The following is a 24,840-nucleotide window of genomic DNA, read 5'->3' on the forward strand; positions in this document are numbered from 1 at the left end:
CAGAACTGTAAACAAGCGGCGCCGCAGTAAACTCCTGTGACCTAACGCGACACACACAGAACGTCGAAGGTGTGTTGTCGCCAGAAGACACATTTAGTTTCTAAAGAAGCTGGAGGCAGCAAAAAACACAGCTGGCTAAACTGTTTAAAAATGGCGAGTTTGTTCAGGACACTCCCCTCTGTCGCTTTCACGTCACCTTTTCGGCTCGCCTCAGCTCGCTGGGAACCCCGACTGAGGAGGTACTAAAAAAAGTACCTGTTAGCAGGTACCAGGTACTTTTTTTCGTAATGGAAAACCAAAAAAGGCGAGTAGAGTCGAGGCGAGTCGAGCAGGTACCATGTGATGGAAAAGCGCCATAAAAGTACTAACACCACACTGTGAAAATACTCCATTACAGTGAAAGTCCTGCATTGAAAATGTTCTTTAAGTAAAAATCTGTAAGTGTAATCAGTAACATGTAGTTAAAGTAGAATTAAATGTGTCACAATGACCCAGAGGTCAAAGATACACCTACACAATGTTTGTTTTGTCCGACCAACAGTCCAAACCTCGACATTATTACTGATACACTCACATTATTCAAATCATTCAAAAGGAAAGCAGCACATCTTCATATGTTTTTATGAGTAGGGCTGCACAATGTGAGGAAAATATCTAATTGCGATTATTTTGACTGATATTGCGATTGGGATATGATGCAAGATATTAGAGGGAATGATCATTTTGGTGATTTTTGCGAGGATCTGTACCAAAAGAAGATTTCTTCTTTATTCTGTAGGATACAATTTCTTGGCTGGGACGTCTCTGCAGCACCACAATACTTAATTAAGAATGGTTTGAGACATATTTTTGTCTTAAACAAATATTGCGCCCCCATGCTATTTGGATATTGCACTAGTCCATATTGCGATTTCGATGAAATTGCAATTAATTGTGCAGCCCTGTTTGTGAATATACATCTAATGTAAAGTTCATCTTGTCTGTCACAGTATAAAATAATGACAACATACCTGAAACAATGAGAAAATGTGATCTCCCAAACTGACAGGATGGTGGTTCCTCAGTGAGAAGATCTCTGGAAGGTCAGATGCAAATAAAAAGGAAACAATGGTAAACAACTGACTTTTAGCATTTTAACAATTTTGGGTTTCCCTCAACTCTAATGCATTGTTAATCATGACATTATGATCATTTTAACCAAATCACAGACTGTGAATGTACTCTTAACCCTCCTGTTGTCCTCAGGTCAAATTTGACCCATTTTCAAAAGTTTCTACATCAGAAATTTGTTTTTTCTTTTTTTTCAAAAAGTAACGTGGATTGTTCCCTACAATGCTCTTCACAAGTAAAGTATATGATCAGTTCACTATTTAGATTGAATTTAGGTGTTTTATTCAATTTTATAGCATTTGGAAAAAAAATTATAACAAAAAACAGATCGGAAAAAAGTGACAAAAATGTCGGGGGAAAAAACTACAAAAAAAATACAAAAACATCGGGAACAGCGATGACCAAAACATTGAAAAAAGGGTTTTAGTTTTAAATTTAGACCCAGAAAAAATAAAAGTTGCACAGTGGCCCTGAAGACAACATGAGGGTTAACTCTCGTCACAGAAAATAGTTGCAATTATCTTTTCATTTTTCACATAAATCTACCGGTCAGTTTTGGTTCCTACCCTCACCTATGGTCATGAAGGCTGGGTCATGACCGAAAGAACGAGATCCAGGGTACAAGCGGCCGAAATGGGTTTCCTCAGGAGGGTGGCTGGCGTCTCCCTTAGAGATAGGGTGAGAAGCTCAGTCATCCGTGAGGAGCTCGGAGTAGAGCCGCTGCTCCTTCACGTTGAAAGGAGCCAGTTGAGGTGGTTCGGGCATCTGGTAAGGATGCCCCCTGGGCGCCTCCCTAGGGAGGTGTTCCAGGCACGTCCAGCGGGGAGGAGGCCTCGGGGAAGACCCAGGACTAGGTGGAGGGATTATATCTCCAACCTGGCCTGGGAACGCCTCAGGATCCCCCAGTCGGAGCTGGTTAATGTGGCTCGGGAAAGGGAAGTTTGGGGTCCCCTGCTGGAGCTGCTACCCCAGCGACCCGACACCGGATAAGCGGACGAAGATGGATGGACATAAAAACATTACATCTAGTAAAGCTTAAGTAGTAACACAACAGCAGCGACAGGCATGGTCATTGAAAGGTACAGTTGGTGAAATATTTGAATTGATTTTTTGATTTATCTCAATCAACAGTATATTGTAAAAACACAAACGTAGACAAACCAATCAGAGTCCTGATCATCTGAGGGCACCTCAGACTACTGAGAGTTTTTTAAATAAAGGACTTAAAACATTTATTTTTAGCAAGACCTATGACTTTTAATTAACCTCGCTGGTTGCTGCTTTTAGTCTCCTGTTTATATGATTTTATATTGATGCTTTTACCGTTTAGCACTGTGAGATTTAAACATAAAGTGCGTTATAAATAAAATGTATTATTTTTTCACCAAAGAACAAAAAAGGATAAGTTTGAAAAGGAGCTGTCAGAAGCATAACAATCAGTCCTTCCAGAAAAACGTGATTATGCGATCGCATAATTCAACGCATAATCAGCCAAAGTCTGCGTATTTATGCGGGGCCGCATTTTTTCAAATACGCCGCACTTTCGCCGCATAAATTGCTGATTTCAGTGCAAAATATGCGGGGCTTAAATGATTTCATAATTGCCGCATTTTCGTTGCAAAAGAGTCACATATATCTTAGCAGAAAGTTGAAAAATGTAGCGTTTACTTCACACAAGAGCAGCCGTTTTCCCCTGTTGCCATGGGAACGTTATGAAGTGACGTAATTATGCGACGTGAACATCATCGAAAAGCTGCAAACCCCGCGATGAAGCCACGATGAAACCGCAGTTTCATCGCATAAAATTGCATAAATATCCCGCATATTCCATCACATTTTTTAGAAAACGTGCCGCATAATCAAGGATTTTTGCCCGCAACAATCACAAAAAAAATTCATTTTTCTGGAAGGACTGAAAGACTTTTAACAATAATTTGGAGGTCCCCCTGCAGTGACTCTGAGGACCCCCTAGGGGTCCCGGACCCCCTGTTGAAGATCTCTGGTATAGAGCGTTAACCCTTTCCTTAATAAAACGGATTCTGATTCTTCTGATAATGATTAAAATATGACTATTTGTCGCCATCTAGTGGCAGCTATTTGGAACTACAACACAATCAGCAAACCCAATCCACAACCCCTCCCGTAGTCTCTTTGACTTATAATGTTCCTTCTATAACAGAGAGCTCCACTGCTGCAGAGACAAGACCCGCGGATACAGGAGGACGATGCTCGGCCTTTCTACACAACATCACAGTTGACTCTGGTAAGCCTCCAGACTCTAGTCCAGCTAATTCATTCTCAACTTTAAACTAAATTCAACTCGGTTTTTGTCCAGCTGGCGATTGTCAAACTGCTCTGATCCGACCGGAAGTCCTGTTTGCACTATTTTACTTAGTGTGTTGAGATCATATAGACAGTGAAAGAAAGGTTGAGATGCTGAAACAGCTGGGAAAAAAGTTGTCGACAGTAACATTACCTAACGTTATGTGGATTCAGCGTGTAGTTCTTTATTTTTTTAGTAACAGTTTGCTTTGTTCTGAGCGGTATGTATCGTCCACTAACGTTGTTGGAAAACGTTTGTGAACACCACAGACTGTATATTAATAGTCGCGTGAACACGTTTCCTGCAGCGGGAAGTGAAGTCAAAAGGCAGAGCGGCCACGTAGTTCGCTAACGTTAGCTTAATATTCTTCAAATTCTGTGTCCTTAACGCCGTTTTCCAATACACTGTAGCTGTCATAGTCCATGGGACCCGCGGGAGCGCAGTTTTCACTACTACATCCGTGGGTTTTCATGGTAAATGGCAAAAAGCCATCCCATTTGAGGGGAAACTGCTCTACTGTTAAGTTGGTTGCCATGACTTCGCGAGTGATGACGTCCTGTCACTGATCCAGTTGAGAGAAGCCTCAAAGGAGATTACTTATGTATCTTTTTATTTATTTCTGTTTAAACTGTTACTTTCATACTTATTTTAATATTATATTATCTGCACTTATTTATGTAGAGTTTTATGTTTACGGACTGTGATGACTGAATATTTGTAAATTAAATTCTAAATACTAATAATATAATAATAATAATAATAATAAAAATAAAATAAATAAAAAAAAGCCACCAAGGAGAGAGAGAGAGAGAGCATAGATATAAACAGAGGTGGAAAGAGTACAAAAATATTCTACTTAAGTAAAAGTACTATTACTTTGATAGACTTTCACTTAATTACAAGTCAAATTAACGGTGTAAAAATCTACTCAAGAAAAAGTAAAAAGTAGGTCATTTAAAATTAAAAGTAAAAAGTTACTAAGTTACTTCTTAACAGTGGCGGGAGAGAGCTATACTTTTTAAAAGTTGGACTTAAACAACTTATTTATACTTATTATACTTGATTAAATCGCAGTCTTTTGTGATTTGATAAGGGCACAAATCCGCTTTTGATTTGAGTTTGTTGACAGATACTTTCAGAAAGGATATAGTTTTTGTATATTTAATTTTAAAGTCATTTTTATTATTATTATTTTTTATTTTAGGGCCAGGTTAGGGATAATGTCTGTAAAGTCTGTAGCTACATATACATAGTTAGGACCTAGCTTGTGAGGAAAAAAGAGTTTAAGAAGAATGAACAAAATGAGGTACACAAACTACTGAGTAAAAAAGGCCCTGTAAGTGCTGTTCAAGAAACTACACAAATAAACATAAAAACCTCACTGATCAGTTCAACTTTAAAATCTCATACACCTAGTGTATCTAACACAAAATATCTGACAGTTATTAGTATTTAAACTACAGCCTGGCCCAGTCTCCCACCTAGTCTTACCACAAAGTATCTCTCAACCCACGGCAAGTAATTCATGGTTGTAGAACATTAAACCATAATGTTTAATCTTCGTGCTAAATCAGCGTCAGATGTGAAGCAACTGCAGTGTCAAGTCCATTCAATTTCATCAAAATCAGTTGTGTAGTGGAAGTTTTTCTTGTTAGCAGCAGGAGTGCGTATCAAAAACACCAGATGAAACAAATAAGGACGATTTGAGGATTAAACCAAAGTTTGGTCTTTGAGTATTTATTTACATTTGCAAATGCAGAGAAAACAGTTTCACAAGTACTCATGGCACATCTGAAAGGGTCTTCTGACCATCTAGACAAAACATACATCTATATAGTAAGAACTCACTTAAACCACCCCCCTCCAGGATAAGTTTAGCAGCTACGCAGATGAAAAAACACCACAAACAGTCACAGTGACTTTACAACCTTTCCCCTCTGTTCCTGCTCCCTACTTAGCCTAAACACCTGTTAAAGCAAGAGACAGAAGGAGACACAGTTCAAAATGTTATGGCCCTTTTCCTCCTTATCTGCTAAAGGTAAACAGTAGGAACGCTGAGTTCCAAAAAGAGAAGGATATTCTCAACTAGGCCAGAGTTTATGATGCCAGTTGCTTCTTCTCTTGGAGTCTCTAAGTCTATAACAAAATTAAAGATTAGGAAACTCCTGTAAAGTATATAAGAGAATCTTGTAAGATATCAAACTATAATGTTAAAATAAAATTCCCATTACAGTTGATGCTTTTAATAACCAGGCAGTATCCTTTCACTTTCATTTTTTCTTAAAGGAAGTAGTTTTTATTCAGTTTACTAACAATGATTTGCGTTTAAGTTGACTACAATGGACCTTTTTCACAGCAGGCATGTTGACTTAAGACATAGTAGGAAAAGCACAGCTGAAATTGATAAAATTAACGAACGTTCAGTTCCATCAAGTGTCCCAGTAAACTATTTCAGCGAGTCAGCATGAACAATACCAGGACCTCTAGTAAGTGGAATGCAGCCATCATTAATGGTTTTGAACACACCTGTACTTTTTCTACTATGACATGTCAACATGTCTGCCGTGAAAAAGGTCTATAACCCTCTATCCTCACTCACTATTATGTAATGTCTATTATGGTCTGTTCAAGCCACCTGGGAATATCAGGGACCGCCCCCCGTGATTACGTTGTTTTTCCAACGGCCAGCGTTCATGTGCTTCACTGTCTATGCGTGTTCTGCCACCAACTGTTGGCCGTAGCCTATAGCATCAGGTGTGTGAAAACATGGAGGCCACAATAACACAAGATTTGCTGCTGTTTTCTTATGCGAGTGCCTACTTGACTTAGTGACTTTGACTCCATCTAAATAATCAGTACTTTAAGCATCCTAAATCCACCAGACTCCATGTAAATAATCAGTACTTTAAGCATCCTAAATCCACCAGACTCCATGTAAATAATCAGTACTTTAAGCATCCTAAATCCACCAGACTCCATGTAAATAATCAGTACTTTAACCTTTCTGTAAGTGGTACTACGCTGTACTCTGGTCTTGACCTGTATGCATTTGTGGTGTCTTGTAAGCCCATCCATCCATTCCCTATTGCTATTGTTAAACAATTGTATTCTCTCTCTCTCAGTGACAGTGTGACCTATGTACGTCAATACAGCTACTGCTATTAATACTTAGCTAGTGTTATTCGGATGTGCACCAAGTAGTAGGCACACTGTCAAAATTTCTTGCGGAATTTTCTAGTTTAAGTTACTCTGTTGAAACCAATGGACGATTACAACCTAAATCGATAGCACATAGTGGACGTTGGCAAAATATATTACATGCATGCGTGAATTTTCTATATTTAGGAAACGTTTCTCACCCTTCAACACATTTGAATGATCGTCGGCCATGTTTCTGTACGTCAGTTGTCAATAACGCGTCACCAACTGGGAAACTCTGTTAGCAAAATCTAGCCCCAGTTTCCCACCTCTGATTCCCAACATGAAGTGACGTGAATGGTGACATTTTCACTGGGAAAATGTTTTTCTGATGCCTATGAAAACCCTCTATCCTCACTCATTATTATGTAATGTCTATTAGTTTGTAGCATTGAAGCACAGCTCATACGTCAGTAGGTCTGATGTCATGTCAACGTTTTTCTTTTCAGGTTGGGAGGGTTTGAGGATTGGACTGCAGTCAGATAAGAAAGGCGGAGACGCAGCAACGTCTGTCTGTCTGTCAGAAGAAAGAAAGTCGCTGTAATCTCATTTGGACGAGGTAACAGGTACGATTATTTTCAGGAAAAACGTGTTAATGAATCATAGCATAGCAGTGTAAAACACACTGGTGTATGAATTAGGAATATTCGTTAGAAAACTATTTTCACTGGTGAGATCCAGCATGTCAGAACTGGCCAGAGGGATTTTATGCTTTGTAATGTATCAAAGTCCTTTTTATTCAGTCTGGGAACAAAACTGCATGAGCACTGGGGAATCAAAATTACAAAAGGCAGTTGGTATCCCTCTGAAGTAGGGATGGGCGATACCACACTTTTAGGATTCGATACGATACCGATACTTTTTCTTGCATTTTCATCGATACCGATACCGTTAATTTCTTATTGGCAATTTTTGTCAGTAAAAATATTATTACATTTAAGACAAATCACAAGACAAATACAGACCATTTATACAAAATGTATTATGGTCAATACATAATGAAATTAAAATTAAAATAACATAAATATGAATGAAATAAATTAAATATGAACAAAAACATACACATTTTCAGGCCCTTTGCTGTGTCGCTGTCGGCTGTGTCGCACGTTGACGCTCATTCGCTCGTCTCCTGTCACGTGACATGGGCCAGCTCAATACGCCGCCAGGTACAGGGGTGTCCCGGCACATAGTAATTTAAGTAAGTAATCTAAAACAGCTGAAAGTGATGCATACACCCCCAATTATTATTTTTTAGTTTATATCGATATTTTTTTTAAGGAAATCAATGCCAAATGAGTAGCGTGAGTATATCGATCTATAGCGTGAGTACATCAATACCACAGGATCGATACGCCCATCCCTACTCTGAAGACATATTTTGTCATTTAACTACAGTGATTTATGGCTCTCAGACATGAGGCTGTGTAGTATGTCTGGGTTTTATTTGTCAAACTAATGTCAGGGCTGCATGATAAGTTTCTCCCACACATAGATTTAGCGATAATTTAATGATTTGGAAGTGTGCCGTAAACTTCTTCCACTCAAATGTCTAATCCAATGATGATCTCAATGCACTAATCAGTTTTGTAAAGACAACTAGTTGAATTATGTGGACATACATTTTCTTCAAAAAGCCTTTTCCTTTTTTACATTCTGTAATCCAGTGTTTCTCAAATGGGGGTAAATGTACCCCTAGGGGTACTTTGGAGGACTACAGGGGGTACGTGAGATATTTAACAAAATGTTTAATAGTTACAAGGCTGTTGTCCAGAACATTGTTCCTCTTTATGTAGACTTTTTTTTTTTCAACCAAAAATGTGACATTTGTGTCGCCTTTGGGCGTATTCTTGCCTTCCTTCCTTCTACTGTCCTTCTACTTTTTACAAGTTTATTGCATTTTTTCTAAGTTATGTCAAGTTTTTGATACTATTTTCGACATATTCTTGCCTTCCTTCCTTCTTTCTACCATCTGTACTGTTCCTCTTTATATAGACTTTTTTTCTTTCTACAAAAAATGATTAGCGCTGGTCAGGGGGTACTTGGCTTAAAGAAACAATTCAAAAGGGGTACATTATTGAAAAAAGTTTGAGAACCACTGCTGTAATGTCTCTGACAGATATGTTTTTTTACATGCGATATACATACAGGCAAATGTGGAGATCTCAACCCCTCCAATGTTGAACCCAAAGTTATGCCCTTGCATACAAGTGATGACAAATGATCAGAAGAACCGGAATAAATGAGCGGACAACAAGCGAGAAACAAGGGCGATTGAAAAAGCTAGCGAGTGAACAAGAGAAACAGGCTTCAACATTAACCGTACAAAATAAAAAAACATACAATAGCAGTTTGACGCTTCTTTAGAGACAGGTTTTCATTAACTATTCATTGAATCCATTGAAACATCCAAGGTGTGCCACGGTAAATACAAAGAACACACAATGACTCTTTGTTATTGTTTCTATGCACCTCAAACAACCCAGTCATCTTTTTATCCCTTATTTGCCTAATGGTCACAGTTCTTCAGAACAGGAATGGTTCCTAGTTTAGTTCCAGACCGCCATCGCCCAAGAAAACGACCGTATAGGTCGATTGTACAAGCAGCTCATAACGACCCATAGTTTCTTGTTAGGCGGCTAACTCCCGTTGCTGTAGTAATTATCGTGAGTAATTATAGCAAGGTGACAAAGTATAACCGGCAATTTCCACTGGATGCGTAACGGCTCCGGAACGTCGACGGAGTCATTAGGTTTCCATTAAAGTCAATGTGTGTATTTCCACTGACTGCAGAACGTCTGCGTCCCGACTCCGTCCCAGCTCCGGCGGTCCCAGCCCTCCGGAGCAGATACGCAGAGCTTCTATTTTTGCTGGACACCGGAGAGCTCAGCAGCAATTTAGCATGCGGCAGATAGTGCGGGACAGGAAGTCGAACACAGAAACAAAATAAAAATCTGGTTAATTTTCTAAGTAAAATCCAGCGTGCTCACGGCGGATCATATTTCCCTGCACTACACCTTGAAAACACAGCTCAGAGTAGTTTCCCCTCTACTCCTCTGGATGGAAACAAACTGTTGTTGGTTTTGTGACTACAGCTGTCAGGGTCCTCGTGACTACAGCTGTCAGTCATGGCCGCAGCCGTGCCGCAACAAATCCGGACCTGGTGGGTATTGACGGACGGCGGAGCATGCAGCCGTTCTGCAGCGGAGCCGGTCCACAGACGTTCCACATCCAGTGGAAATCCGGAGTAAGAGCGCCAAATTCTGTGTAAGGACACATGTTGTGTTGGTGGATGGGTCAAATAAACACAGGACTTTCCCCTTAGGAGACCGGGGTTTGTTCCCTGTGTGAAAACCAAAAGTCAACTGTCCCTTATTGGAATTAACAGAGTTTTATGCACCTTAGTCTGTGACTCAATGCAACTTAGTTAGTAGTTTTTACGTGACTAATTTTAAGCCAATCCATGAAATATTTGGTCAAAGAGGGGCTTTTGATCATCCAATTACAAAAAACTACAATTATGAGTATTCTTTGTTTTACCAGAGAACCACAATGACAACACTTGATCTTTGGAACACGCTGGAGGACCTGACAGATGATCAGTTCAAGCAGTTCAAGTGGTTCCTGAAGCAGGACGACATACCTAAAGGATTCTCAGCTATCCCAGCGGCCCGGCTGGAGAGGGCAGACAGGCAGGACACGGTGGATCTGATGGTTCAAAAATATCAGGGTCCCGGAGCTCTGGAGATAACCATGAAGATTTTAAAGGAGATAAGCAGGAATGATCTGGTGCAGTGTTTGTTACAAACCAGCTCAAGACCGAAAGGTAAGTTGATGGAAGGTAAAAATATGAATTATCTGAAAAACAAAGGTTTCACATGCATCTCATAAATGATTATATTATAGATTATGTCAAGTTTTAATTAAAATGATGTCCCGAGCCCATCCTAAACATCAGCATTTTTTAATGGATCTTATCGGATAAAATAAAGTTGATTAACCCTCATGTTGTCCTCGGGTCAAATTTAACCCCTTTTTCGAAGTTTTTATATCAGAAATATGGGTCTCTTTCAACCAAATTTCCCCAAAAATAACATGCAACACTAAAATAAAAATTGATGATCACTACTTTCATAGTCTACCTGGGTCAAAATCTGTGATAATACATAAACATATGTTCCTTTGATCTTAACTATTAGTCAAAATAAAAAATAAAAAAGTAGGCATAATTTCAAGTAAATGAGGTGCAGTGAACATAAATTCCAAAGAAGTGTAAAATGAAGTTGGATAAGAAGATGTAAGACAGACCTGGGGGAGACTTTACAAGCTACTTTATGCTTTATAAACAGGCAAACCAAACCAGGTCAATTTTGGTCGATGGGAAGACAATACAAGGGTTAAAACACAATCCTGATTGATGTTTGCTCATTTTGATGGAAGAAGCTCCACTCTGTAATACCACTGTATAGTCCAGAGTGGTGGGAGTGTTTTTGTAGTCCCCACAACTCCAACAGAGTGACACGTCTACTCTCTAGTGGATTGTGTCACATCAATTTCGATTGTCACATTCTCCCAGTTAAGCTTTCATTCGTATAACATCAATAATTGAAGCTTATGAACTTTTAGAACCAGAGCATTCAGTATTTCATAAGTAGCTAATGAAAAATAAAATGGGCCAAATTTAGTAGTCCACAGCTGTTATTAGGGCTTGAATCGAGATCAGGGCCAAGAAACGTTATTGGGACACCACTGATTAAAATAGCAATTTATAAAAGTAAACAGTTGACCCAGTAAACCAAACAGAGATCTGTCCTGTAAGACTGACCATATGTTTTTGTGTTCTGCTTTGTTTTAGACCTCAAAAGCCATAACTCTGTTTCTGTAAATACTGATTATGGAAGAAAGAAGGCAAAGCTGGGGGAGACAAAGGCTGAAATTATGCTGATGATCCAGGAGAGACAGGTGAAGATCTGGGAAATCAATCGCTCAGCAAAGTTGAGCAGTAAATCTGCAGACAGACATATCGCAGACAGTGTGCAGGCATTTGCTGTTTTGCAGCAGTCAGTCGAGAGAAGTCTGGCTAATCTCATCGAGGCAATTGAAGAAAAGCGGGAAACGACACGGAAGCAGGCCGAAGCATTCATTCAAGAGCTGGAGCAGGAAATCTCTAAGTTGAAAAAGAGATTCGCTGAGGTGGAGCAGCTCTCACGCACCGAAGACCACCCTGACTTCCTGCAAAGCTTCTCTTTTACAAATGCTATTCCACCCACCAAGAACTGGGCAGAAATCAGCGTCCCTCCACCATCATATGGGGGATCTGTGGGGACCACTGTGAATCAGCTGGTTGAAATATTTACGCAAGAGAAGGAGAAATTGTTTACTAAGGCCAAGCTGAACAGGGTCCAGCAGTTTGCAAAGGATGTGACTCTAGATCCTGATACAGCAAATCCATACCTCATTTTGTCTAACGACGGCAAAGAAGTTTACTGTGGTGATGTAGAACAAATCCTCCCCGACAACCCAGAAAGGTTTAATCCTGCTTTAAATGTCTTGGGAAAGCATCATTTCTCCTCAGGAAGATTTTATTACGAGGTTTGGGTTAAAGGGAAGACTTCCTGGGATTTAGGTGTTGTTAGAGAGTCAATCGGCAGGAAGGGGTCTATCTCAGCAAGCCCCGAGAATGGCTACTGGACTATATGTTTAAGGGAAGGTGAGAAGTACAAAGCTTTTGCTGCCTGTCTCAGTGTAAAAAGTCCCCCGAAGAAGGTGGGCGTGTTTGTGGATTATGAGAAGGGTTTAGTCTCCTTTTATGACGTAGATTCTGCAGACCTTATCCACAGCTTTACGGACTGTTCCTTCACTGAGAAACTCTACCCATTCTTCAGTCCCAGTCGTCATTACGATGGTAAAAACTCCACCCCTCTGATCATTTCTCCTATCAATTACGATGATTAGATTTGATCAATGATCCACTTGAAAATGGTTCTGTAATTTATGAAACATAATTTAAACTCATCATCAATTGTGATATTAGTGATGTTACAACAATGTAGGAGATGAAGGAAATGCTTTGAAACAGTCCAGAAATGTATTGTTTGGTTGTAGTACCCATTTGTGCCACTAGATGGTGACACTTCTCCCTGCTGCAGAGCTATGTCTCCTGAGGAAAGAGTTGGTATGTACATATGATGAACACGGTACAATAAAGTAACTGTGGAAGCCCTTCCTTGTCTTTGTCTTTCCAGGTAAGCTAGTGTTGATTATCAAATAGTCTCACATCGCCAGCTCTATCTCCACAGCGCTGCAGAGTAAGGTCAGGCTACACCACAGATACATTCTGGGATAAGAGAAAAAACGCTCTGGGTTGTTTGCACTTCTTTAAACCAATCACAATCGTCTTGGGCGACGCTTAGCTCTGGACGCAGAAGCAGCGGCTCTGCAAAATAGTCTCGGGAAGGAACTTGTTTTTGTGGAACATTTGAGCAAAAGAAAATGGAACAAAATGTTATAATAGTTTTGAAGCAAAAGAAAACGTAAATTAAACGTAATTTGCTCCTACCAGTGTATCGCCGTGTGTATTTTGTCCATAGCAAATTCTCACCAATCGGTCCCAAAACGTCCCAGTTAGAGAGTACATGCCGTAAACATATTCTTTGTATCTCTTTAAAATCATTCTTCAAAAGAACCAAGCAGGCATGCCTTATTGCACAATCCAAATGATCTGGTTGTTTCCACGAAGCGAACAGAGTTTGAGAACGGCAACACACAGTGAGCGGAAGGATGTCATGCAATTATCCTGGAAATGTATTTCTGTTGATCCAGAAAAGTAAAGTGGTAATTGTGACATGAACAAATGTTGGTTTTTAGCATTAAGTCAAGACACCATATCACTGGCTTTCCTTCCATCAATACTAACTACCGGTAACTAGCTGCCATATTACCTATAAGGAAATTGTCACCAAGTATACAAGCGGAATAATAGTTGGTAAAAGAATTAGTCATGAACACTTTTCCAGGTGTTAAATTAATACGTAGAATTTGCCTCAGCATGTTTTCTTATTGGGAATTATATGGGAGTCATGCTGTGGTCAAGGGCAAGACGATGTAGCTACATTATAATATATGGACTGCATTTATATGGCGCTTTTCTAGTCTTAGCGACCACTCACAAGAACTACGGTTAAAACAATTCCTAACTTGATTACTGAAAATTATCGATGCAAACTCGTTGCATATGCTCCCAGTCCACGGAGCGGATCAAATACAAGGTAACATTAACCTTAGCATTTATTGTGAATCAATATGATTGCTAGTTGAGATGCCGAGTGACGCAAAACCCGCTGACCCCCGCTGGTTAGTTAATGGAGTTTGTTGTTCATTTTAAGAGACCGGTCTTATTTTTTTCTTTTGTATATTTACTATTGCTCTTTAATAAAGCAAAAGTATTTCTAATCTGATTTCTCAATTAATCAATGTAATCATCTGTAGAGTACTTGACTAAGATAATCGATAGCCGCAGCCCTAGATTAACCCACCAACCTTTTGATTAGTGGGCCACAGCCGCCCCGAGGACTTAGCCATTGTCACTGGCCAAGAATTACTGAGGTTATGAATGAAAATATCCTGTTAGAAAATAGCTAGCCGAAAAGATTTAGTCTGCAAAAAGGTACAGCAAGAAAAGACCCTTACAACCGACAGCATGTTCAAGAATGTGAGTGATGAAAAAAAAATAAGGGATTGTCTGTTGGTCGGACTTTGAAACATTAGATTAGATTCAACTGTATTGTCATTGTGCAGAGTACAAGTACAAAGACAACGAAATGCAGTTTGCGTCCAACCAGAAGTGCAACAAAAAGCAGAAAAGTGCAATGTGATATACAAAGTATAGACAGGTGGTGCATAAGCAGGACACAAGCTACACAAATGTGCAATTCATGCTTGAAAAATATTTAAAATGTGGTGTCGTTATACCAGGGTATTATAAGAGTTGTGCCTGTTGGCAACCATAGCAACACATAACAGCATTACAGTTTCATTTTCAATTTCTTGACAATCACAATCACAAATATTGTATTGCCAGATATGGGGTAATAGACAAAATCTTTCCAGGCAATAAAGTTTGACATTTACAATTTCAAGCAGATTACTTGAACCCAGCAGAGAGAACAAACGATTGAAAAGAAGCGGTAGAGTGATTTTGACGGTGGATCTGATGGTGAAAAAATATCCGGGTCCTGGAGCTCTGGAGATAACCATGAAGGTTTTAGAAAACATCAGCAGGAATGATCTGGTGCTGCGTTTAAAAAACCTCAGCTTGGGACCAAAAGGTAAGTTGGGGGGAAGGTTAAAAAATAAATCTGGAAAACACTGTCACACTCATCTCATAAATTATGACACGAGTTATGAACATTCTGTAAACAGAAATGTGTTGACAAAAAACGTAAAGACTAATTCATCATTTATCATGGAACACCATCATATGGTCATGACCATTGGTCTCCGCTCCTCGCTTGATCCGAGTGTCCAACATACAGTATATTGCCGCTGATCTGATGAAACGACGACTAATACCCCTTTCACACCAATGGCCTAGCCCATCCAGGAATTTGTTTCTGGCATTATGCTTAAAGGTGAGCCCATCTTAGATCTAGTTGCTGTCACATCACCTTCCACAACACCTCCAGGTCTGGGTCCTTCATCACCAGAAAGGTTACATTCCACATAGCATAAGTATATTTCTAAAGCTGGGAGTCTGCATGCCAAGGCCTTTACTTTTGCCTTACAATGCACCAAACTAAGCTTGCCGTGGTAGTCAGTATTACACAGTGTCTGGACATACACCGATTACATTTTTGTACATTATTTTAGTGGAACTGCCAAGTCCACACCTAACAATCTCTGTAAGACCCCTCCAAGACAGATAGGTACTCCAAACATCGGTTTGGCATATGCAACCATCAAGGTCCTCTTCTCTGCAACACACAGCTGTGCTGAAGTGAGCCTCTAATTGGGATAAACTCCGACAGCGTTGCAATCTGTCTTGGACTTATGAGTTATCCCTTTTTCTTTGAGCTTGCACGTGTAGAGGTGAAAGTAAACATGCCTCGTTGGTATACCCTCTCAAAAGCCACCACTTTTTTTCATCACTAGAGTGCCCCCTTTTTCCTGAAATTGCTTTGGAAAAACAAATGCACTGCAGTCCTATTTTTGAAGCAGGCCAACCAACTGAAATGCAGTGCAAGATAAATGCATCTGTTTTGCACTCTACAGTACAAGGTATAATGAGGTTAAACCTTTGCTTTCTAACTTTTAAATGTAATTATTAAGTCCGTGTGTACTCGGCCTTCTTTTAGATGGTGCTCACAAAGAAGATAACAGAAAGAAGCCCAAGCTGAAGAGCGTCCAGCAGTTTGCAGTGGATGTGACTCTGGATCCTGATACAGCACATCCTCATCTCATCCTGTCTGGTGATGTGAGAAAGAAACTACCAAACAACCCTGAGTCGATCATTTTTAGTCTTTAGGTGGATGTAAATGTGTATTAAGTTGACTGTTTGTTTTTTTTATTTAACAGAATTCACATTTTACAAGTCTGATATTTCATTTATGTGGGCTAACTAGTTTTAACAGCCCAACATTATCAAATGTACTAAATGTAATGTATTTACATAAGATTTTGCCTGGTGTTTGGCTTTGAAACTAAAGCCATTCATTGAAATTAATAAAGAATCTTTTTGTTAATATTTTTGCATTTTTTAAGTGAAAACAGTCTTACAGTAAGTCCTAAGGCTGACTGAAATAAAAAAATAGAGTTGATGATAGTTTCATTGATTTGATGAATTTGGTTTTAAAATGAGGCTTTCAAATTTGACATAACATTCAAGATGTATAAAATAATTGATAATTTCTTTAAAAAAAAATATCTTTGAAGGTTTAGTTGAGATGACAAACTTTTTCTAAAGCATTTGCTATGTGTATGTGCAATATGTGTGTGATTGGAAGGATGTTTAGATGATTTGTTTTATCTTATGGAGACAAATTGACTTTAATAACTGAATTACAGATGGGTTCTGATTGGAGGCTTTTAAACAGTCTGCATTAGGCTTTAATGAGTTGCAGTACATTGATTCATTTTGAATGTAAAATGAGCTACAGTACAGTTGATCAGTGTGCAAAAGTATGACTTGAAATTGAAATATTAGGGGTCAAAGTTTATAGTATATATATATATATATAAAATATAGAAATATATATATATATATATATATATATATATATATATATATATATATAAAATATAGAATGGGACTGAATGCGCCTCCAGAGGATTCATTGAAATATGCAACTTTGTACTGTATACAATGGCTGTACCATTGTTTAATACTCAAAAGTTCAAAAAGTATCACAGCAATCACAGTTATAAATAAGCTCCGTTTGACATGATTTGATCTGTTTAGTTTGATAATTGTCTGAATGATGATATTGCTTGAACTGCAATCAAAGATGGGGGAAAGTGGTCTGTGGACACCGCAAGATTATGGGCCAAGTTAATGTTGTTTCTGTACAATAGTATAGAATACACTTTATTGTCCCTGAGGGGAAATTTGTCTTGGACATAGTGCTAGAATCTGTTGCTTCACACAAAACATGTAACAGAAAAAACATTCTAAAATCAACATAAAATCAACATGAACATGAGATCTACAAAGCGTCCTAGGACACAAAAGGACACACGACAGCACAGACAATACGACATATGAAAAAGTGACTGTAATGATTAAAGTGCAAAAAGTGCCGGTGTATTTATTGCACTTTTACTTTTGGAGTTCAGCAGCTTGATGGACGTTGGGATAAACGGTAACTTTAGTCTGTTTGTTTTACATCTCGGCACGCGGAACCTTCTCCCTGAAGGTAGAAGTTTATATTCAGGAAAGAGAGGGTGTAGAGAGTCTGCAGTGATTCTTTCGGCTTGTTCTTTAACAGCTTGCTCGTACAGTGTACAGTGTAATGTTGCAATATGCACACTCATTAAAGTTAATTTGACTGGCAAAACAGTTAAAAGTCTTTCTTACATTACACAATAATAAAAGTCATAATTTTTAATAAGTAAAAAGTTTTGGATCAATTTTTACTTCTTCCAACCATATGTTAAATTAAGAGTCAATGTAGATTTACATATTGCAATAATATCATAATCCTACAATGAATCATTGTGAAAACCAAACTTTATAGATGTTCTGTTGTTACTTTGGCCAGGTCATCATCATTAAAAACTTTGCATTGTTTAGTTTTTCATATAGCTGGACGTCTAAACTCTGGGACAAGGCCGTTATGTCCATATTTAATGCTGGCAAAATAGCAACACGGATTGCGGTCCCACTTAAATGTCTGCGTTGCGCTCTGATGCTCCAAAACAGACGTTAGAGGCAACAGAAACATGGCTGCATGTCCCGCTAGTAAACACTAATAACACGTTACACAGCAGCTAACGTTAGCCTACCGTTAGCTAGTAAACACTAATAACACGTTACACAGCAGCTAACGTTAGCCTACCGTTAGCTAGTAAACACTAATAACACGTTACACAGCAGCTAACGTTAGCCTACCGTTAGCTAGTAAACACTAATAACACATTACACAGCAGGTAACGTTAGCCTACCGTTAGCTAGTAAACACTAATAACACATTACACAGCAGGTAACGTTAGCCTACCGTTAGCTAGTAAACACTAATAACACATTACACAGCAGGTAACGTTAGCCTACCATTAACTACAGTAGTAACTGGATTAAACACGGCTAAAATGCTGACAGTTAAACGGTGTAGTGTGACTGTATTTCACTGTAAAGGATTCCAACAGCAGGACGTACAACAGTCTGCCGCTAAAGCTATGAGCTAACAGACTCAAACTAGCACTGGTCACTGCTGTTGTCTGAAAACACAGACGGGACTAAATGTTGCGTTTACTGGTAAACTGGTAAACCTCGTGACGACTTATGACCGACTGCTATCTGTTGTGGAATTTTCCTCACGTTACTCTGTCCTCTGTGGCTGTCTACATCTAAACTAAACTTCGTGGTGCAGGGAACAACTCTGATTGGCTCATGGAGGCACGTGATCAGAGAGTGGTTTAGGGAGAGTTCTATGAACTGAATGAAGCATTTTAAATATCGCCCGATCACGTGAATTTGAACCTGGGAAGCCAAAATCGTGATCGGGATTAAAATTTGATTAACTGTACAGCCCTATTTAATGCACATAAAGTTTGCCTTTTCTTCACAGGAAATACAGGCACCTCACACTGCTGACAAGGTGTCAGAAACAGGAAGGCAATGCATTGTCATATGTGGTAAACCCCTTCTAAACTAAATCACGAGAAGCCTCATGTTTAACCCTGCAAGAGGGAAGTCAGACCGATCTCTGTTGGGCAGTTTTCACACTGCACTGCAGCTGACACTTGACCTGCGGTTGGCTGACATTCATGTTACTTTAAGTTGAAGTGAAGTTTTAACGGCAGAAAGAAATGTTTTAAAACATCCCTGACAATTCTTGCAGAACGATCCTTATCCCCGCTGTCATCTGCACGCTTTCTCACTCTATAAACACAGCTAAAGGAAGGAAATTGATTCTTGAGACGCCTCAGTTTCAGCCAAAACTGACAAAGTACAAACTGTAACTAGAATGAGCTGAAAACAAAATGTAAATGTGACGACTTGTCCTGTAACTCTGCATGACATCTCGTCAGTTCATGTGTTTGATATGGATTAAAATAGATATAAAAATTCACCCTGAAAAAAATATGTGATCAGCTGTTTGATGGCCGAAGCATGTTGGGAAAGCTGCTTTCATTAGAGTGACTCAGAGGTTTTGCCTCTGAACAATTACTACTAAGTTTAGAAAGAAGGTATATTTTGCTACATCTCCCAACAAAGATATCTTTTTATGAGCTGGTCTGATGCTTTGGGAGTGTTCTCACGTAGAGTCCAACTCAACGAGTAACCCGAGCTTCATGACGGGAAAGATTAACAATAAAAGAAAACAGTTGTGGCTTGTGACGAACGCAAGTATGGTTTTCAAGACCAGAGTTTACTGGAACAAGAGGAAGTCAAGGAACAACATCCACCTCTCCTTGACTAAAGATTGCAAACTTAATCTGGATACTCAAAGGCAACTCTTAGTATAATATACCAAGAGTTGGATTAAATAGCACAACTGTATTGATAATTTTTCTACGTTTGGAGAACTCGTCTTGAATTCTGCTTGGTGAGTTGAATTAAAACAGATTAGAAAACCCATTTTTCTGTTTCTTGTTTAAACAGAACAGAAAAAATCCCTAGAAACTGGTGGACTTCAAAGTGAATACTTGGTCCTCTGTGGCTCTTACATTTTTGTGAGGTTACTGTAAATTTGATGAGCGTACTTTTTCTAGTCTTGTCTGTTGTGGAATCAGCATTATTATTATTATTATTAGGGGTGTAAGAAAAAAAATAGACACACTTGAGTATCGCAATATTTTATTTTATAATACTGTATCGATTTTCAAAAAGGCAATCATTTTTTTTTATTTAAAATTTTTTATTATATTTTTTATATAATTAGGTTTTTTTTTTACGTGCAAAAATATTCATGTAAGATAGTGGTTCACGTTTATGTTGTGTTTAAATCCCCTACCGCTAGATGGCTATGCTGAGACACACCACTAGTGTCCTTGCCTAGCAGTGCCTAGCAGTGCCTAGCAGTGCCTAGCAGTGCCTAACAGTGCCTAACAGTGCCTAGCAGTGCCTAGCAGTGCCTAGCAGTGCCTAGCAGTGCCTAACAGTGCCTAACAGTGCCTAGCAGTGCCTAGCAGTGCCTAGCAGTGCCTAACAGTGCCTAACAGTGCCTAACAGTGCCTAACAGTGCCTAACAGTGCCTAGCAGTACGTAACAGTGCCTAGCAGTGCCTAGCAGTGCCTAGCAGTGCCTAAAAGTAGGTAACAGTGCCTAACAGTGTCTAACTTTTTGCTAGAAGCTAACAACGTAGCTATGGCTGAACTTTGGCCTACTTTATCATATAAACATTAGCTCACTAAGAACCTGTGAACCACAATCCCAAACTGATTTTCTGTGTACTGAATTGTTTACCTAAAGTAAACTTCTTTGACTTTTATGCACATCATGTCTTTTTTTCACCAGGGAGGAAAAAATGGCGAAACCTTCAGTGAAGCTCTGGAAAGCACTGCAGCAATTAAAAGACGATGAGTTCAAGAAATTCAAGTGGTTCCTAAAGCAGGATGACATCTCGGCGGCTCAGCTGGAGAAGGCGGACAGGCAGGACACAGTGGATCTGATGGCACAGAAGTATGGTGGCACCGGAGCTATGAAGGAAACCATGACGGTCTTAGAGAAGATCAGCAGGAATGATCTGGTACAGGGTTTGCAAAACTCATCCCAGGATCCAAAAGGTAAGTTGGGGGAAGGTAAAGATTTGAAAACATGAAGACCATCAGCACCACCACAATAAGATGGAGGTTTCAGGAGAGGTTCGTCCAAATGCAAAGATGTAACCAACAGACAAATTGGGTTAATATGAAAAGAGTTTGTTCTAACTCAGCCAAAAAATAGTCCTGATTATTAGCCCCCTGGAAAACCACAAGTTGTCGTTTCAGCACTTCAGATTTTGAACATATTAAACAAACAAGATATGATTTGTTAATCAGTGATCAAAAAAATCAAAGTGCAAAGCTGGTTTCTGTCATTTTAGGTAGTTCTGATCATGCTGATGTTTGTTCAAGTGTTTTTTTATGATCAGTTTGGTTTTTATTAGTTATTTGATTAGGGTTGGGTACCGAACTCGGTACTTTTTTAAGATACTGACGATTCACTTTAAATCAAACGGTGCCAAATTTTTTTTGGTACCCAAGAGCGCATAAGCCCGAGCTCGTCTGTCCTCTCTGCATGTTGACAAAAAGCAAAGCTCCGACACAGAGCTGTGGTGCAGACGGAGCGAAACAACGTAGACTTTGTTAAAGTCACAGTGAAGTCACGGCAATGTGGTTACACTTTTCAAAACTTCATGCAAACGGTGTATATAATGGCGAAGCGAAAGCAAAAGCGGTATGGCCTAACGTCAGACTTCCTCTGTGACATGTGACAGCTGTATTCACTTTGCCCTACTGTCTGACTGACTGTCTGTCTGTCGTTGTAGGGCAAGGCAACTTTATTTCTATAGCACATTTTAGCAACAAGGCAATTCTAAACACTTTAAATAAAACATTAAAGAGCAGTTTAAAAAGAGATAGAAAATAAAAACGGGCTAAAATAGAATAAGATACAAATACAAGAAAATAAACAGTGCAGTGTAAGAAATTAATAATTATATAAAATAGTCTGTAGGGACAAGTTTGGGAAGGGAAGAGAGAGGTGTGTTATTTTGTGTGGCGTGTAAAATGTTCTAAATAAATAAAATGTTCTACTAAACAGGATAAATAGGTTTGGAATTATTTTTACAACTGAAATACATTTTTCGTTATTACAGAGGGAAAGTACAGAAAAAGGTACCGTTGGGTACCGGAACCGAATTCCAGGTACCGGTATCGAAAAAAAAAAAAAAAAGTGAACAGTACCCAACCCTATATTTGATGCTATGAAAACGGGACAAAGCGTCATTATTGACTCGTGATTGGTCTGGCAGGGTGTATGGGCGGGACTTCGATACTGCGGCTCCACCGTCTGATCACTGCGCAGACTCCGGCCCCAAATTTACAAGATGGCAGAGCCCGTATCTGGGATATTTTGGCTTCACTTTTGTACAACCGGAAGTGGATCGTCCATCTTTATATACAGTTTATGGGGTACACTGTTTATGCGTTTATACTAGGGCTGTCAATCGAATAAAAAAAATTAATTACATACTCTGTAATTAATCGAAATTAATCGCATACATAATTAACGGTGCCTGAACCGATACTTTTTAAGAAAGTAAAAAAAGAAAAGAAAAAGAAGGGTACTAAACAACAGTTGGTGACATTAAAGAACGGCTTGTTTATTGCTAAGGCCATATGGTCAACATTAAATGATTTAATAATAATGTATAACAATAACAATAACGTATTTCACTAGCAAATTGCTGTTGAACGACAAAAACAACCACCACATGGGAAAATGACATTTACAATAACTTCAAATGCACCACGACGCTGTAGTTTACCAGTTTCATTGAACGCACCGTCTGTGTTGTTTATCAGACGGCTAAAACACAGTCAAACTTTACACCGTTTAGCGTTAGCTGTCAGCATTTTAACCATTTTTAATCCAGCTACTAGCTAGCGGTAGCTAACGTTAGCTGCTGTCGAGTATAGTGTTAACTAGCTAGCGGTAGGCTAACGTTAGCTGCTGTCGAGTATAGTGTTAACTAGCATCACATGCAGCGGTGTTTGTGTTGCCTGTATCATCTTCAGAGCACCAGAGAGAAGAGCAGACATATCAGAGGCTCCAGATTTCGGTAGCCAGGGTTGGCAGGAAGAAGATTTTTACAAGAAAATGTTCCAGTTAATGATCCAGGCAGCACATTCTCGTCTCCCTCCTTCATTTTACAGTCCAATGGTGGCTAGAACGGCTGGAATGGATTAATCTGCGTTATTATTTCTCAGATTAATTAATCGAAATTAACGCGTTATTTTGACAGCCCTAGTTCATACGTCTTCATGCTAAGCAGCTGCTGGTTGTAGCGTCACATTTAACAGACACATACGAGGTGGGCCGATTCGTAAAACGCTTTTAAAGCGCATTTTCTGAAAATGTCCCTTTAAGTTTGAAATTAAACAATTATAAACTCTTCTGAAGTTATAAATGTATAAACCTAACATAAAACCTGAGGTTTCTTTTACTTTTTGAAGTTGGAACATCTAAATCTATAATAACAATTGTGTGTCTGCCTTGTTTTAGACCTCAGTACAATTGATTTCGCTGTTCTCAAAGAAGAACATGAAAGATGGAAGGCCGAGCTGAAGAGCACCCATCGGTTTGCAGTGGAGGTGACTCTGGATACCGACACAGCCCGTCCCAGCGCCATCCGGTCTGGGGATCAAGAGCAAGTCCACTGTGGTGACGCGAGGAAACTACTTAAAAACCCTGAGAGATTTTACAGATGTGTCTGTTTGAGTGGCCCAAGAATCAATCAACAGGAAGGGACCAATCCCACAAATCCCTGAGAATGGCTACTAGACTTTATGGTTTAGAGATGAGTACTCCTACTACTAATAATAACCAGACCCAAACGCAATCTGCAGATTTTTGTTAAGCCCAGTTCAGACCAAAGATTCGCGACGAGATGAGTTGAAACTTTTGAACTACTAGCAACTTTCTGAAAACCTGCCAGTTTACACCAATGAGACGAGACTGTGTATCCACAGCAACAACTCTTTGTACATCCGTTCTAACTTCCGACTTTCAGGCTTTTTGAAGCTGGATTTATCATTTGTAGCGTCTTAAAATATGAATGTGGATAACGTTAGTAATAGTGAGATGCTTGCTACAGTTGCATTTCTAATGATAATCGGCAAAACAGTTTTATTTCTCAGATTCACGGCTTTGTCCTCGGCGCTCCCTCTCTTCAGTCAGGTGTTTGGTGTTTTTTGCCCCCAACTGCGCCTTCCAGGCAGCACGGCAATGGTTATGTTTAGGATTAAGGTGAGGGTTAGCTGCCTGGAAGGCACTTCTGTCTCAAACTCTGCCATTTTGACCAGTTTACAGTTTGTAACATAGAAATAAAATGGATTATGGATCATTTTATTTCTATAGTTTGTAGCTGATATGACCAGCTGACTTCGCTATTGGCTGTTGAAACAGGAGACGTCTCTTACGTTGTAAAACCAGCCTCTGGAGACTCCAGCTGACTTCACTATTGGCTGTAGAAACAGGAGACATCTCTTACGTTCTAAAACCAGCCTCTGGAGACTCCACCAGCTGACTTCTCTATTGGCTGTTGAAACAGGAGATGTCTCTTAAGTTATAAGACCAGCCTCTGGAGACTCCAGCTGACTTCACTATTGGCTGTAGAAACAGGAGACGTCTCTTACGTTCTAAAACCAGCCTCTGGAGACTCCAGCTGACTTCACTATTGGCTGTTGAAACAGGAGATGTCTCTTACGTTCTAAAACCAGCCTCTGGAGACTCCACCAGCTGACTTCTCTATTGGCTGTAGGAACAGGAGACGTCTCTTATGTTCTAAAAC

The 24,840-nt window shown here is 39.4% G+C and overlaps 1 protein-coding gene across 2 annotated transcripts; it reads left to right on the top strand.

Moving 5' to 3' along the window:
* Positions 1–3,219: 3,219 nt before the first annotated feature.
* LOC116047926 (zinc-binding protein A33-like) lies at positions 3,220–12,853 on the top strand. Of its 2 annotated transcripts, none has more exons than XM_031296970.2 (4): positions 3,220–3,373; positions 7,081–7,197; positions 10,172–10,454; positions 11,484–12,853. In XM_031296970.2, exons 3-4 carry the CDS (start codon positions 10,181–10,183, stop codon positions 12,581–12,583), a joined length of 1,374 nt encoding a protein of 457 aa, XP_031152830.1. In that variant the 5' UTR covers positions 3,220–3,373; positions 7,081–7,197; positions 10,172–10,180; the 3' UTR covers positions 12,584–12,853. The 2 variants fall into 2 exon arrangements, with proteins under 2 accessions (XP_031152830.1, XP_031152831.1); XM_031296971.2 differs by having other exon boundaries at positions 7,081–7,190.
* The last annotated feature ends 11,987 nt before the right edge of the window (positions 12,854–24,840 follow it).

The sequence above is a fragment of the Sander lucioperca genome, chromosome 20 (genome assembly GCF_008315115.2).
Source record: "Sander lucioperca isolate FBNREF2018 chromosome 20, SLUC_FBN_1.2, whole genome shotgun sequence".
In the NCBI taxonomy this organism is placed as follows: domain Eukaryota; kingdom Metazoa; phylum Chordata; class Actinopteri; order Perciformes; family Percidae; genus Sander; species Sander lucioperca.

Coding starts and splice junctions, on each gene's coding strand:
- LOC116047926 (XM_031296970.2), top strand. CDS start 10,181: ATGACAACACTTGATCTTTGGAACACGCTGGAGGACCTGACAGATGAT. Junction 10,455..11,483: donor AACCAGCTCAAGACCGAAAG/GTAAGTTGATGG, acceptor GCTTTGTTTTAG/ACCTCAAAAGCCATAACTCT.